Here is a 13,195-nt window from a genome sequence, read left to right on the forward strand (position 1 = left end):
CACTCAACCGTCACCGACACAGCGGATCAGGATTGAGAGCCCCGAATTCCAAATCAGCAGGGTTTTTATTGTGGCTACCGCAAGGTTTGGGGATGTTCCATTTAGCAGTTACATGATTGGTTGATATTTAGCAAGCATGGGGGGTTGAGGGGTGGCTACATGTAGAGTTTATGGGAAAAAGGAACAATCAGCACATTGACAGAATGTTCTATAGATAATGGGCCCGGGAGCATCTGTTTTCTGGGCAGACAGAGGATTGAGTTAGGAGCTGTGTCTCTTTTTTTATCTGTTGTCCCACAGCAAGGACATTTTATCATTAGTTTATGGGCACAAAGGAGACTAGGGGAATAGTTGACTTAGGTGAAGTGGAATTTATGTCAAGGCCACTTTACTGTCTTATATTTAAGATGGAGTCAAACTTTAAAATGGAGTTAGTTAGGTCTCACAAGCTTGGCCCTTGCAGCTGCTCAGCAACCCTTTTATTTGTCTCATATATTTGCTGACACTCTCCCACAAAGGCTGTTACAGACCTTCTTCCTTTTCCTCAAACTATAAATTCCAGTATCCCTCTTTCTACTTCAGAAGACTTTATATTAGATACTTTTATCAAAATAAATGTTCCTCTCACAACAAATAAGTAATCTTTCTCTCAGCCCTTTCCTATAAAAGCCATCCAGTTCCCTTCCTGGGATAGTAATTAATGTTATTTCTCATTTATCCTTCCAGAGATATTTTATGACCTTATAAGCAAAAGTGAGGAAAAGAATTAACTTGTACTGGTTATTAAAGATAAGTAGGGTTTGGATAGGCAGAGACAGAAAAGATATTCCAGCCAGAGAAGAAATCCTAGGCACAGGCACAGAGATGGGAATGAAGAAGATATATTTAGAAAACAAGATATTATAAGTAGAGTAATCCACTAAGAAATTATCCCAGCTGCTGCCTCTACTGTTGCTACTTTTCCAGTTCTGACTCCAGCTTGATTGCTTCCCTCCCTGTACTGTCCTACATACCAGCCAAGTGGGAATCTGACACTACATGGCCACTCACCCATCCTATCTTGCTTGGACCTCCATACTATTTATTGAACTTTGACCCCTACCATCTGTTTCAAGCCTAGTAAAAAGGTCTCCTTGTCATTCTGCAAATCAAATGTCTTCCATTTCCTTGGTTAGATGGAAAATTTTTCCACACCACTAAAAACAGGAGATTGTGGGCCGGGGATTTAGCCTAATGGCACCATGCCTGCCTCATAAGTACAAGGTCCTGAGTTTGATCCCCAGTACAAAACAAAAAACAAAAAAAAAACCAAAACAGGACATTGAATGTAAAAGATGCATTATAGAGATGTTATTGATTTTATCAACATGTCCAGCACACAGAGGTCAAAGGAACATGCTAAACTATGCAAAAGAGATGCAATCAGCAAAACCCAGATTGTGAAACTACTGAAAAACAATCCAAAATCTTCAACAAAAAGAAATTGCAAGAAAAAAATGAATGGAAGCCATTAGTTTAAAAGTTATGCCAGGGGGGTGGGGAGGGAGAGAAGTTAACAGGATGAAAAAAATAAAAATATGTTATATGCATGTACCAATAGGATCTCATTATTCTGTATTACTAATATGGACAATATAAAGAAAGAATATCACCTAGAAAACATTCCCTCAAATTTAAGTAAAAGAACAATCCTTCACTCCCACTCAATGCTGCCTGTGCTAATTTTATCTGGGATGCATAGCACTTATGAATAACTCTCCTCACTTAGCCACACATACTTATGGGCCTTTTGCCATGTCTTTGATGTTCCAGTATTCAGTCCATAACCAGCTATCATTCTGGAAACAGAAACACTAGAGTTGTGTGATTGCAGATGGAGCTGTCCAAGAGATCATTATATCAGATGTGAGCTATAACTACCCACTGCATCTCATCACTGAGAACCTTCAGAAAGTGTTCCTAGAAGTTCTATACTGATCCATTCATCTTTCATCTCTTTCTGTTTTAGAGCCCTAGGCACACCAAGGAAAAGAATCAAAATCAGCTGATAATGAGGGTGAAGGTTCTAAAGGTGAAGCACCCTGTTAATGTAGGGTAGGACTACCTCAATAGAACATCCTGAACCTCGTGGTGTGAAACATGATACCTGTGGCATGCGGTGCTACAGTATTTTATCTCAGGTTTATAGCCCCATGAAATAAAGAGGATGCTTATTCAGAAGAAGATAGCAGTGGTCACTAGAATATTATAAGAAATTAAACAAGTATAATAATTTGTGGGGAAACTGGCCAATGGAGTTATTGAAATGCATGCAAAGATGAAGGGATCCTTGGAGCAACAGCACAGAGCTCCTAGAATGCATAGTTAAAGATTAGAGCAGATATGCAGGGCAACTGTGGAGCAGAATTAGAAACAAAGTTACTTTTAAAGATGTTTTCACCAGCCATTGTGTTCTCCATGGTCCTATAAGCTTGCTTAGCAGACAAACCATCCTGTTTTTTCCTTTTCCTCTGATCAAAACTCCTACACAAATGTTTTTATTCTGCACCTTTGTTCTCACAGCCATGGATTACAAATAAAAGCCCAGATTTTTCTCACATCTGGATTGTTTTCATGAGACTCTCTCATGCCAACGAGTCTTGGTGGAGCAGTCCCTCTGGGCCTCCTGGAATAAAAGCCGAATTTATACTCGGAGTAATTTTTCATCCTCTGCTCTGCCACAGTTGGACACTAACAATAATTTGCAGCATTCTCCTGAGGAGAAAAGTCAAGGAAATAAAGGAAGTAAAAGAAAAAGGGAAGGTAAACATAGATGTAGCAGTCACAAAAGAAGACCCTGGCTAGGGGACACTGCAAGCAGCCTAGAGCTTTTTATTTTTAAGACACATTTAATAATGGGAGCCTAACTTTTCATCTTCCATAGCCAAATGTAAATGTATTAGGGAAAGAAAAATTTAGTTTCTGGAGGAAAATCTTGTAATGGGTATATATGACTTAGGTGAATATGCAAGTCATGTCTGGCAATCAGTTTAAAATACAAGCCAGGAGGGCCAGGGATTTAGCTCAGTGGTTCTGCCACCTGCCTCACAAGCACAAGGTCCTGAGTTCGATTCCTGGTACAAAAAAATACAAGCCAGGAAAGATCCCATGAGTGCACTAAACACTTTAAGGAATATTTTGGTAGATGTAAAGCTGATAAGAGTCACCAATTAGAGTTAACAAAGCCATACTATAAGCTGCACATACTTAAAGCCTACAATTTGGATAGTTTTTCACAGAATACTCACCCATGAAACCAAGAACACAATTAACATAAAGAACATAAGCAGTTCAATCCCTGGTACTGAAAAGAAAAAAAGAATATATGTATTACTCCTAAAATTCCTTGTGCATTTTGTAGTGCCCCCCCTTCCCCTCCACGTCCCAACTTACCTCACTTCTCTCATCCTTTGTCACTTAGTGATTTCTCTTTTTCACACTATATATTTGTTAATGTTTTCTAGAATTTTAGATGTGTGCAGTCACAATGTGTATATTATTTTTTGCCTGGCTTTTTTCACTCAAAAATACTGTTTTTGAAAAAATACTGTTTTGAGATTCATCCATGTTTTGTACATACCGATTTTATTGTTATTCGTATTCCATTATGTGAATATGAAAATTTACTTATGTATTAACCTGTTGATGGATAGTTTGGTTGTTTCTAGTTTAGGAGTTATAAATGATGTTATAAACATTTTGTTCATTTGGGTTTAAATACGTATTTGGATATCTGGGTCATATTCATATCTCAATATGTGATAGAGACTTATTTTTTTGAAGCACAACATTTATTGGTACATTTTAGATATACATAATGATTAACACTAATCATAGGGAATTTGCACCTGTACATGATATATCCTGCCTCTTCTTTTTTCCCCATTCCCTCATGCCCTTGAAACCACCTCTTTCAGAGTACTGTAGTTTCCAATGTAGATGTCTTTTACTTCCTTCATTAGATTGATTCCTAGGTATTTCATTTTTTTGGATGCTATTGAAGGTGTTGTTTCCTTAATTTCTCTCTCAGTGAGTTTGTTATTCGTGTACATGAAGGCTATTGGTTTTTGAGTGTTGACTTTGTATCTTTCTTTGCTACTGAATTTGGTTATTAAATCTAGAAGTCTTTTGGTGGAGTTTTGGGGGGTCTTCTATGTAGAGTATCATGTCATCCACAAATAATGATAATTTAACTTCTTCCTTTTCTATCCTTATTGCTTTTATTTCTTTCTCTTGTCTAATTGCTCTAGCCAATGTTTCTAGAACTATATTGAATAAAAGTGGTGACGGTGGGGATCCTTGTCTTGGTCCTGATTTTAGAGTGAAAGCTTTCAGTTTTTATCCCTTTAATATGATGTTGGCTATTGATTTATCATAGATAGGGCCAGGGGTTTAGCTCAGTGGTTCCAGCGCCTGCCTTGCAAGTGTAAGGTCCTGAGTTCGATCGCCGGTACCAAAAAAGAAAGATGTGTGATTTATCATAGATGGCTTTTATCAGATTGAGATAAAGACCATCTATCTATTCAAATTTTCTTTAGGGTTTTTATCCTGAATGAGTATTGGTGCTCACTTTGGCAGCACATATACTAAAATGAATGAGTGTTGGACCTTGTCAAACACCTTCTCCATCTATTGAGAGGATCATATGGTTTTTGTCCTTGGCTCTGTTAATATAGTGTATTACATTTATTGATTTGTGTATGTTGAACCATCCCAGAATCCCTGGGAAGAATCCAAGTTGGTCATGGTGTATAACCTTCTTGATGATTTGCGGCATTCTGTTTGCCAGTATCTTATTGAGGATTTTTGCATTTATGTTCATTAGGGATATTGGCCTGTAGTTGTCTTTTTTGGTTGGATCCTTCTCTGGTTTTGGTATCAGGGTAATGTTTGCTTCCAGGAATGAATTTAGGAGTATTCCTTCCCTTTCAATTTCTTTAAAGAGTCTGAGAAATAGTGGCATTAGGTCTTCTCTAAATTTCTTATAAAGACTTATTTATTTATTTTTTTGGTACCGGGGATCGAACTCAGGGCCTTGTTCTTGCAGAGCAGGCAGTGGAACCACTGAGCTAAATCCCCAGCTCTAAATTTCTTGTAGAATTCAGCCATGAATCTGTCAGGGCCTGGAATTTTTTTTGTTGGTAAGTTTTTAATTACATCTTAAATTTTGTTGACTGATATTGGTTTATTCAACATTCTTGAATCAGTTTTGGTAAATCATATGTATCTAGGAACCTGTCCATTTCTTCTGGGTTTTCCAGCTCAGAAGGTTAGTGCTGACTCCCCTGCCCTGCCCTGGCAGTGCTGGATATAAAACCCAGAGCCTGGTACACGCTGGGCAAGTATTCTACCATTAACCACACCCCATCCCTAAAGGCTAGTATTTTCTTTTTTTTTTTTTGGTAGGGGGAATCGAACTCAGGTCCTTGTGCTTTCAAGGCAGGCGGCGGAACCACTAAGCTAAATCCCCAGCCCTAGGGCTAGTATTTTCAACAAAAATAGGAAAACCATGAGTTATAACTAATTATTTAAATATTCTAGTAATGAAATTATTTTATTTTTTAACCCAGGACCTTGAGCATGGTAGGCAAATACTTTACCACTGAGCTCTACCTCAAGCCCATGAATTTTATTTTAGATATGAGTTTAAAATAATAGCAAAAAAAAACAAAGATAAAACTAAAATAATGGTGAAACATATGAGTGGAAATGGTGGGAGGTACCAGTAGTTAATTATGAAATTGAAAATTTTGAGAAATGTCAGCACTAAAGATAGGTTTGAATATTACCTGTTTCAATTTGATACTTTAAAAATGTTCAACATTTTGGAATGAGCTTCCTTTATTTCTAAAAAGCAACCAGCTTGCAGAAATAAATAAAATGAAAAGTAAAATATTTGAATCCTCCAATTTATTCTTCAGAGGAAGTCACATTTAGCAGTTCGGAGTACATTCTTCCAAACATTTTTCTATGCATTTGCAAATATATACTAACATACAACATGTAGAGACACAGAAAAAAATCTCAGTAGATACCTACCTACTCTATGGAGATATTTGTTACTTTGTTTTTGGATAACTTGGAATCATTTATTTCATTTCCTTCACTTCTTCCTTCCCTCACTCCTTCTCTCTTTCCCTTTCTTTTTTTCTTCTGGGGATTAAACCCAGGGCCTTAGAAAGCTAAACATGGGCTTTACCATTGAACCACAACCACAGCCTAGAAGCATTCTATAGTGCTGTTCTATACCTTCTGTAATCATTAACTATACCACATTATAGTCTTGAAGATATTTCTCAGTACATAGAGATCTCTGACATCCATTCTTGTGCTGTATAGTACTTTATTGTATAGCTATTCCATAGTGTACTTCTCTGTTTATAGATATTTATATTGCTTCCAAGTTTTTTAATTGGAAAGCTTTTTTTTTTTTGGTACCGGGGATAAAACTCTGGTCCTTGTATTTGTGAGGCAGGCGGTGGAACCACTGAGCTAAATCCCTGGCCTACTTCCAAGTTTTTGTTATTGCAAATTGGGCAGCAATGAAAATTTTGTACGTGTATCTTTGAGCATTTGTGCTAGTATTTTTTTTTGAAGGTAAATTCCCAGAAGTGAGATTGCTGAAGGCATACATATCTTTCTAGATCTAAAATGTTAGTAATTATTCCTCAATTTCCTACCAGAAAAGCTGTTCCAATTTACATAGTCACCCAAAGGTATATGCAGCACTAAATTCCCCACTACTCTTATCAATACTTGATGTTATCTATTAAATTTCTCAACCAGATGTGGAAATAATGTGTCTCATTTTTATTTTGAGAATCCTGGTCACAGGAAGAGTGTAGTTTTTTGTTTTTGTTTTTGTTTTTTTTCCAGTGCTGTGGATTGAACCCAGAATCTGGCTCATGCTAAGCATATGCTCTACTATTGGGCTACATCCCCAGCCAGAATAGATATTTTCATTTATTTATTGGTACCAGGGCGAAACTCAGGATCTTGAAGTTGCCAGGCAAGCACTGTGCCACTGAGCTACATCCCTGGCCCTAAGAATAGATATTTTTAAATGAAAATTATGTATAGACTTTCAGTTACATTCTTTTCAGCCCTATATGCCGTCCCTAACTCCTACTGTACCTCATGTTTGGATTCTGGAGCTTTTTCATAGTTTTACTGATAAAATGCCCCTTCTCATTAGTATCCTTTTCTGTACATGAACAAAATTTCTTTCCAGCTACCTTTTCTTTTCTTTTTTCTCAGTACTGGAGATCAAACCTGGGGCGCTCTACCACAGAGCTACATCCCCAACTCTTTTTAATTTTTTTTTTTGAGGCAGGGTTTCACTAAGTTGCCCAGGTGGAACTTGAATTTGGAACTCTGCCTCAACCTCCTGAAATGCTGGGATTACAGGTGTATGCTACTACACCCAGCTCATTTCTATTTTTTAAAAAGTTGCTTTGTGTATATTCTTCCAGATGAACCTCAGAATCAATTTTCTAATACTCTTAATCTACTACCCCAAATTTCAATGGGGTTATCAGAATTTATAGTTACCTGACAATTTTCAGTTATGAAATTTTTCTTTTTTCCCTCTCCCTTCCCCTATGAAATTTTTCTTTCAGGAATATTATACTTCTCTCCATATATCAGATTTTTATACTTACAGTAACTTTTTTAGTTTTACTCATGAATATTTTATATATATTTTACTAGATCTATTCCCCTATATTGTGAATGGAATTTCTCGTTTTGTTTTGTTTTTGGTACCAGGGATCAAACTCAGGACCTTGCACTTGCAAGGCAGGTGGCAGAACCACTGAGCTAAATCCCCGGCGTGTGAATGGAATTTCTTTCATCTTTTTTCACCGTATTGGAGATTGAATCCAAACAGTAAGTGCTGAGCTATGTCCCCAGATCTATCTAGTCTATCTATCTATCTTTATTTTGAGATAAAGTTTTAATAAATTGGCCAGGCTGGGCTTGAATTTGGCATACTCCTATCTCAGCTACCCAAGTAGCTGGGATTACAAGTATATACTACCATGCCTGGTTTTTCCTCATATTTTCTTTTCCTTTTTAAAAAATTCTTTTTCTTTTTTTTCCTCATATTTTCTAACTAGACCTTCCTTCCTTCCTTCTTTCTTTCTTTCTTTCTTTCTTTCTTTCTTTCTTTCTTTCTTTCTTTCTTTCTTTCTTACCAGGGATCAAACTTGGGACCTTGCACTTGCGAGGAAGGCAGCAGATTGTTGTTTTTTGAGACAGGGTCACACTTTGTAGTTCAGGCTGGCCTTGAACTTACTATGTAGCATAGGCTGGCCTCAGACTTGCAGCAATACTCTTGTCTCAACCTCCTGAGTGCTGGGATTACAAAAATGCAGTGCCATTCCCCACTTGGATTTTTTTTTTTTTTTTGAGAAAGGGTCTTGCCATATTGTCTAGGCTGGCTTTGAGCTCACAATCTTCCCTCCTAAGCCTCCTCGGTAGCTTGGAATGCAGGCATGTGCCTCCTTGCTCAACTGGATATTGGTTTTTTGTTTTTTTTTTGGTACTGGGGATTGAACTTGGGACCTTGCGCTTGCGAGGCAGGCAGCGGCACCACTGAGCTAAATCCCCGACCCCTGGATATTATTTTTTGTTTGTATTGGAGACTGAACCCAAGGCTTTCAACCTGAGCTACATCTCCAGCTCCCTCTTCCTTCCTTCTTTACTCTTTCCTTCCTTTCCTTTCTTTCTTTCTTTCTTTCTTTCTTTCTTTCTTTCTTTCTTCCTTCCTTCCTTTCACTTTCTTTCTTTCTCTCTCTTTCTTTCCTTCCTTCCTTTCTTTTTCATGTTTTTTTTCAACAGGCTCTTATTAAGTGACTAAGTTTCCCAGCTGGGCTTGAACTTATGATCCTCCTGCCTCAGCTTCCCAGAGAGCTGGGATTTCAGGTGTGCATCACCACCCCTGGCCTCTCGGTCATTTCTTTGTAGGTAATCTGTCTTTTTCTCTTTGGCTCTTTTCTCTCTTTTTGTTATGAAAAATTTCAAAAACAAAAAAGAGGATAGTATAGTGAATTCGCATGTTCCTGTCACTCAGCTTCAGTGGTTTTTAACTCATGGCCAATCTTGTTTCATCTATATTCCCCTAATGCCTACTCCCTGACCCATACACCAAGGTTATTCTGAAGCAAATGTCAGACATCATATCACTTAATTTAAACCATAAATATTTTGGTATGAGGTCTTCCTTTCTTCTTTCCTTCCTTCTTTTCCTACTTTCTTTTCTTTTTTTCTTCCTTCCTCTCTTTCTTTTGTCAGGGTCTCATCATGTTGCCAAATTCCTGGGCTCAGGTGATCTTTCTGCACCAGCCTCCCAAGAATCTGAGACTATAGTAAGCAGATACCACCATGCCCAAATATGAGATACTTTTAAACATTACAGCAAAACCACAACTTCTAAAAAATGAAGAGTTCTTTAATATGATCAAATGTATGCTGATCAGAATTTTCATATTATCTCAAATGTTTATGTGTTTTTTAATTTGTTTGAATCAGTATCCATATAAGAATTGTATGCTGCACAAGGTCCCGAGTTTGATTCCCAGGAACAACAACAAAAAAAGAATTATATGCTGCAATCTGTTGATATGTTTCTTAAATTCCTTAATCTATAGATGCCTCTTTCATATCCCCCCTATGGAATTTATTTGTTGAAAGAATGGGCTGTTTATCCTAGAGAATGTCCTATACAATGAATTTTATTGGTTGTATCCCCATGGAGGTGTTTTGTAACCTGTATTTCCTGAATATTGATTAGATGTAGATGCTTCATTAAATACAGATTTGGATTCTCTTTTTCTTGGCAAGAATATTTCATAGATAGTGCTATGTACGTCCATAAATAGATACAAAGTCTCTTATTCCTTTATAGGAATAAGATGTTCTTTGATGTTCTAAAGTTTCTTATTCCTTTATAAGGAATAAGATGTTCTTCGATGTTCTAAAGTTTCACCACAGTGTGTCTGGGTAAGGATTTCTTCCCCCTCTCCCTTCCCCTTTTGGGATTCCTGAGTCTTGAAGATTGGTATCTTTCATGAATTCTCAGCTATTTTTCTTCAAATATGCTGCTGTATCTTTTCAGACAGGGTTTCCCTATGTAGTTCAGACTAGCCTTGAACTCTTTACATAGCCCAGGCTGGCCTCAAACTCATGGCGATTCTCCTGCCTCTGCCTCCTAAATGCTGGGATTACAGGCATGCATGCCACATCCACTCTTTTCTCTGTTCAACCTGAACTCAAATTACATATTACCTATGAGTATGGGACCTGTAAATCTTGGGCTATAGGCCACCAGCCATCAGTTGACCTCAGAGCAAACATCTGCTCCAGAATTCACCTTGATAGAGTTGTGGTTTTTCATCATTTCTTCTGTTTCCTATACTTTACTGCCAGAGCACTATATATGTGTATGTGTATTTGCCCAATACATTGAATATTTAGCATGCACTTAATACTACATAAACTGAAAAATTTAGTTCTAGCTTACAAATCTATTTTGCATTAGGTTTATTGCCCTATATGTAATAATTTTAGACCATTAAATAGTTTAAACATCAAATCTTTCATACAATTATCTCCCTACTCATTTTAATTTTTCTGTTGGCTGCAATAAATCATTCAGCAAAATTTTCAGAGAAGGTTCTTGGTGGATATACTTTCTGAAGCCCTTAGTATCTGAGACTGTTTTCCAGTTGTCTTCATATACAAATACTAATTTGGCAGGGTATATAATTCTTGGTTCAAAATTATTTTTCCTTAAAACTGTAGCTGTTGTTCCATTGTCTTCTGGCATTTCGAATTGTTAAGAGAAAAATCTGAGGTCAGTCTGACTTTTGCAGGTTGCCTCTAAAAGGTAACTTTCCTTTCTCTGGATACTTGCAAAATTTTTTCTTTATCCTTGAAATTTAAAAAAGTCATGAAGATATGTCTAGGTGTTGCTTTCTTCTCATTGAATTTTAAAGATTCCCTATGAGCCTTCTTCATTTGCAGGCCTACTTTGTTCAACTTTGGAAAGTTTTCAGTTAGTGCCATTATAGTTCCAGCTTCATTTCCTTTGTCCTCTGTTTCAGGTATTCTTGTTACACCATAGATTATATCTCCTGCACAGGCCCTCTACATCTCTTTTTCTCATCTTAATTCCTTTGGCTTTTCCCTCTGCATTCTGAGAATTTCTCTTGTTTTCCATTTTACTTCAGCAATTTTATTTTGTAACCAACCCTTCTTTTTTTTTTTTTTTTTTTCCCGGTACCGGGGATCAAACTCAGGACCTTGTGCTTGCGAGGCAGGCGCGGTGCCACTGAGCCAAATCTCCAGCCCATAATGAACCCTTCTTATGTGCTTCTTTTAAATAGAAAGCCTATTATACATTTTAGTCCTTATTTACACTTTCAGTTTCTCACACCAGAGAAACTATTTGGTATTTATATGTGAAAAAGGAAGAAAAGGGGCAAAGGGGAAGGAAGTGGGAGGGCTAGGGGAAAGGATAGAAGGGAATGGGATTAATATGAGAAAATGGAAAAATAGGAACAAAATCTTTGTAAATAGGGAGGAATGGAGGGGTTGAAGGGAGGGCTGGGCAAGGGTGAAAAATAAGAACCAAGAGAGACTATGTAAAGGTGCAAATTTCTAATGATGAATGTCATTATATTGTATACCTAAAATGTACCAATGATTAGAATGAATAATCGATAATGCAAAATAGGAAGTAAAGGTCCAAAGGGGTAGGGGTAGTGGGAGGGGCAGGGGAAAGGAAAGAAGGGAAAGGAAAAATGATGAGAAATGGAAAGAATGGAAATAAAGTCTTTGTAAATAGGGAAGGGTGGAGGGCATGAAGGGAGGGCTAGGAATGGGGAAAACATAAGAACCAAGATGCATTATGTAAAGGTACAATTCCCAATGAGAAATGTAATTGTGTTGTATACCTACAGTGTACCAATAAAAGAATTTAATAAAGTGCAAAAAAAAAATAAAATAAATGGAAAGCCACAATCTCTTCCATGTGGTCACACATTAACTGCTTTATAATTAAGTTCATGTGGGAAACAAACTCTTTTATAAGACGTTCAGTACTTCCTAGATGATCACTGTAGACTGGTACAACAGTATCAAGAAGAGGCATTTTCTCAATTACGTAGCTCTATTTCCTTTCTTCTGAATTGTGGTTTTATGACCTTTTCAATGACTCTTCGCAATGGGGTCCAAAACCATGTTCTTCCTGTGTATGTGTTTCTATGTGTGGATACACACATGAACATACACACACATAAAAACCTATCTTGGTGCTGGTGTAGTGGTGCATGGCTGTAACCCCAGCACTGGGAGACTGAGGCAGAAGGAGCAAAATCAAGCCCAGCCTAGGCAACTTTGCAACTTAGTGAAACCCTTTCTCAAATACAAAATGAAAACAGGCTGGGAATATAGTTCAATGCAAAAGCCCTGGGTTTAATGCCCAGTACCACAAAAAAAAAGTATACCTCTATATTTTAAAATCTATTCCATATTATTATATAGCCTACCTTATTCTTTTTCTATTTATTGAGGTATAAATTAACATATGGAAAAGTTACATAAATCTTATACATTTTTTACATATGTATACACCTATATGACCTCCCCCAAAATAAAAATACAGAACATTTTCAGCACCACAAAAGATTGGCTCCTTGGGCTCCCTCTCAGGTATAATACACTCCCAAGATTAATCACACTCTCACTTTTATAATCATAGATTTTTTGCCTACACTTGAATTTTATGTAAATGAAATCATACATAGTATGCACTCTTTTGCATCTGACTTCTTTCATTCGACATTGTGAAGCCAGGTGTGGTGTACATGCCTGCAATCCCAGGATTCTAGGAGGCTGAGACAGGAGGACTGCAAGTTCAAGCCCTGGTTGGGTAACTTTGCAAGACCTTGTCTCAAACTTTAAAAAAGCTCAGTGCGAAGACCCTGGGTTCAATCCTCAGTACTGAAATAAAATACCATTGTGAGCTTCATCTATGTTTAATATATCAATAGTTCATGCTTTTTCATTGCTGTATGGAATTCTACCTTTTTCTTAAAATTATTTTCAGTTTTATAGGTATACTATGATATAGTTAACCAGTCATCTGTTAATG

General features: G+C 37.1%; 1 protein-coding gene across 5 annotated transcripts in view; it reads left to right on the forward strand.

Moving 5' to 3' along the window:
* Positions 1-13,195, forward strand: part of Itgb1bp2 (integrin subunit beta 1 binding protein 2) — a 30,199-nt gene that overhangs the window by 14,724 nt on the left and 2,280 nt on the right. For 2 of the 5 annotated variants that reach the window (XR_015451037.1, XM_087210529.1), the window contains exon 11: positions 7,807-7,926. The exons of 2 other annotated variants lie outside the window; for them this stretch is intronic. Coding sequence is in view for 2 of the 3 variants with exons in the window: in XM_087210529.1 (XP_087066655.1) it covers positions 7,807-7,917 (111 nt within the window). In the remaining variant the exon portion in view is untranslated. Of the gene's footprint in view, positions 1-439; positions 7,734-7,806; positions 7,927-13,195 lie in introns of those variants that run through there. One more of the 5 variants, XM_087210531.1, reaches the window with a different exon arrangement.

This window comes from Heterocephalus glaber, unplaced genomic scaffold (assembly GCF_053883595.1).
Source record: "Heterocephalus glaber isolate CG9 unplaced genomic scaffold, H.glaber_assembly_v1.0 deba00001145, whole genome shotgun sequence".
NCBI classification, from domain to species: Eukaryota; Metazoa; Chordata; class Mammalia; order Rodentia; family Bathyergidae; genus Heterocephalus; species Heterocephalus glaber.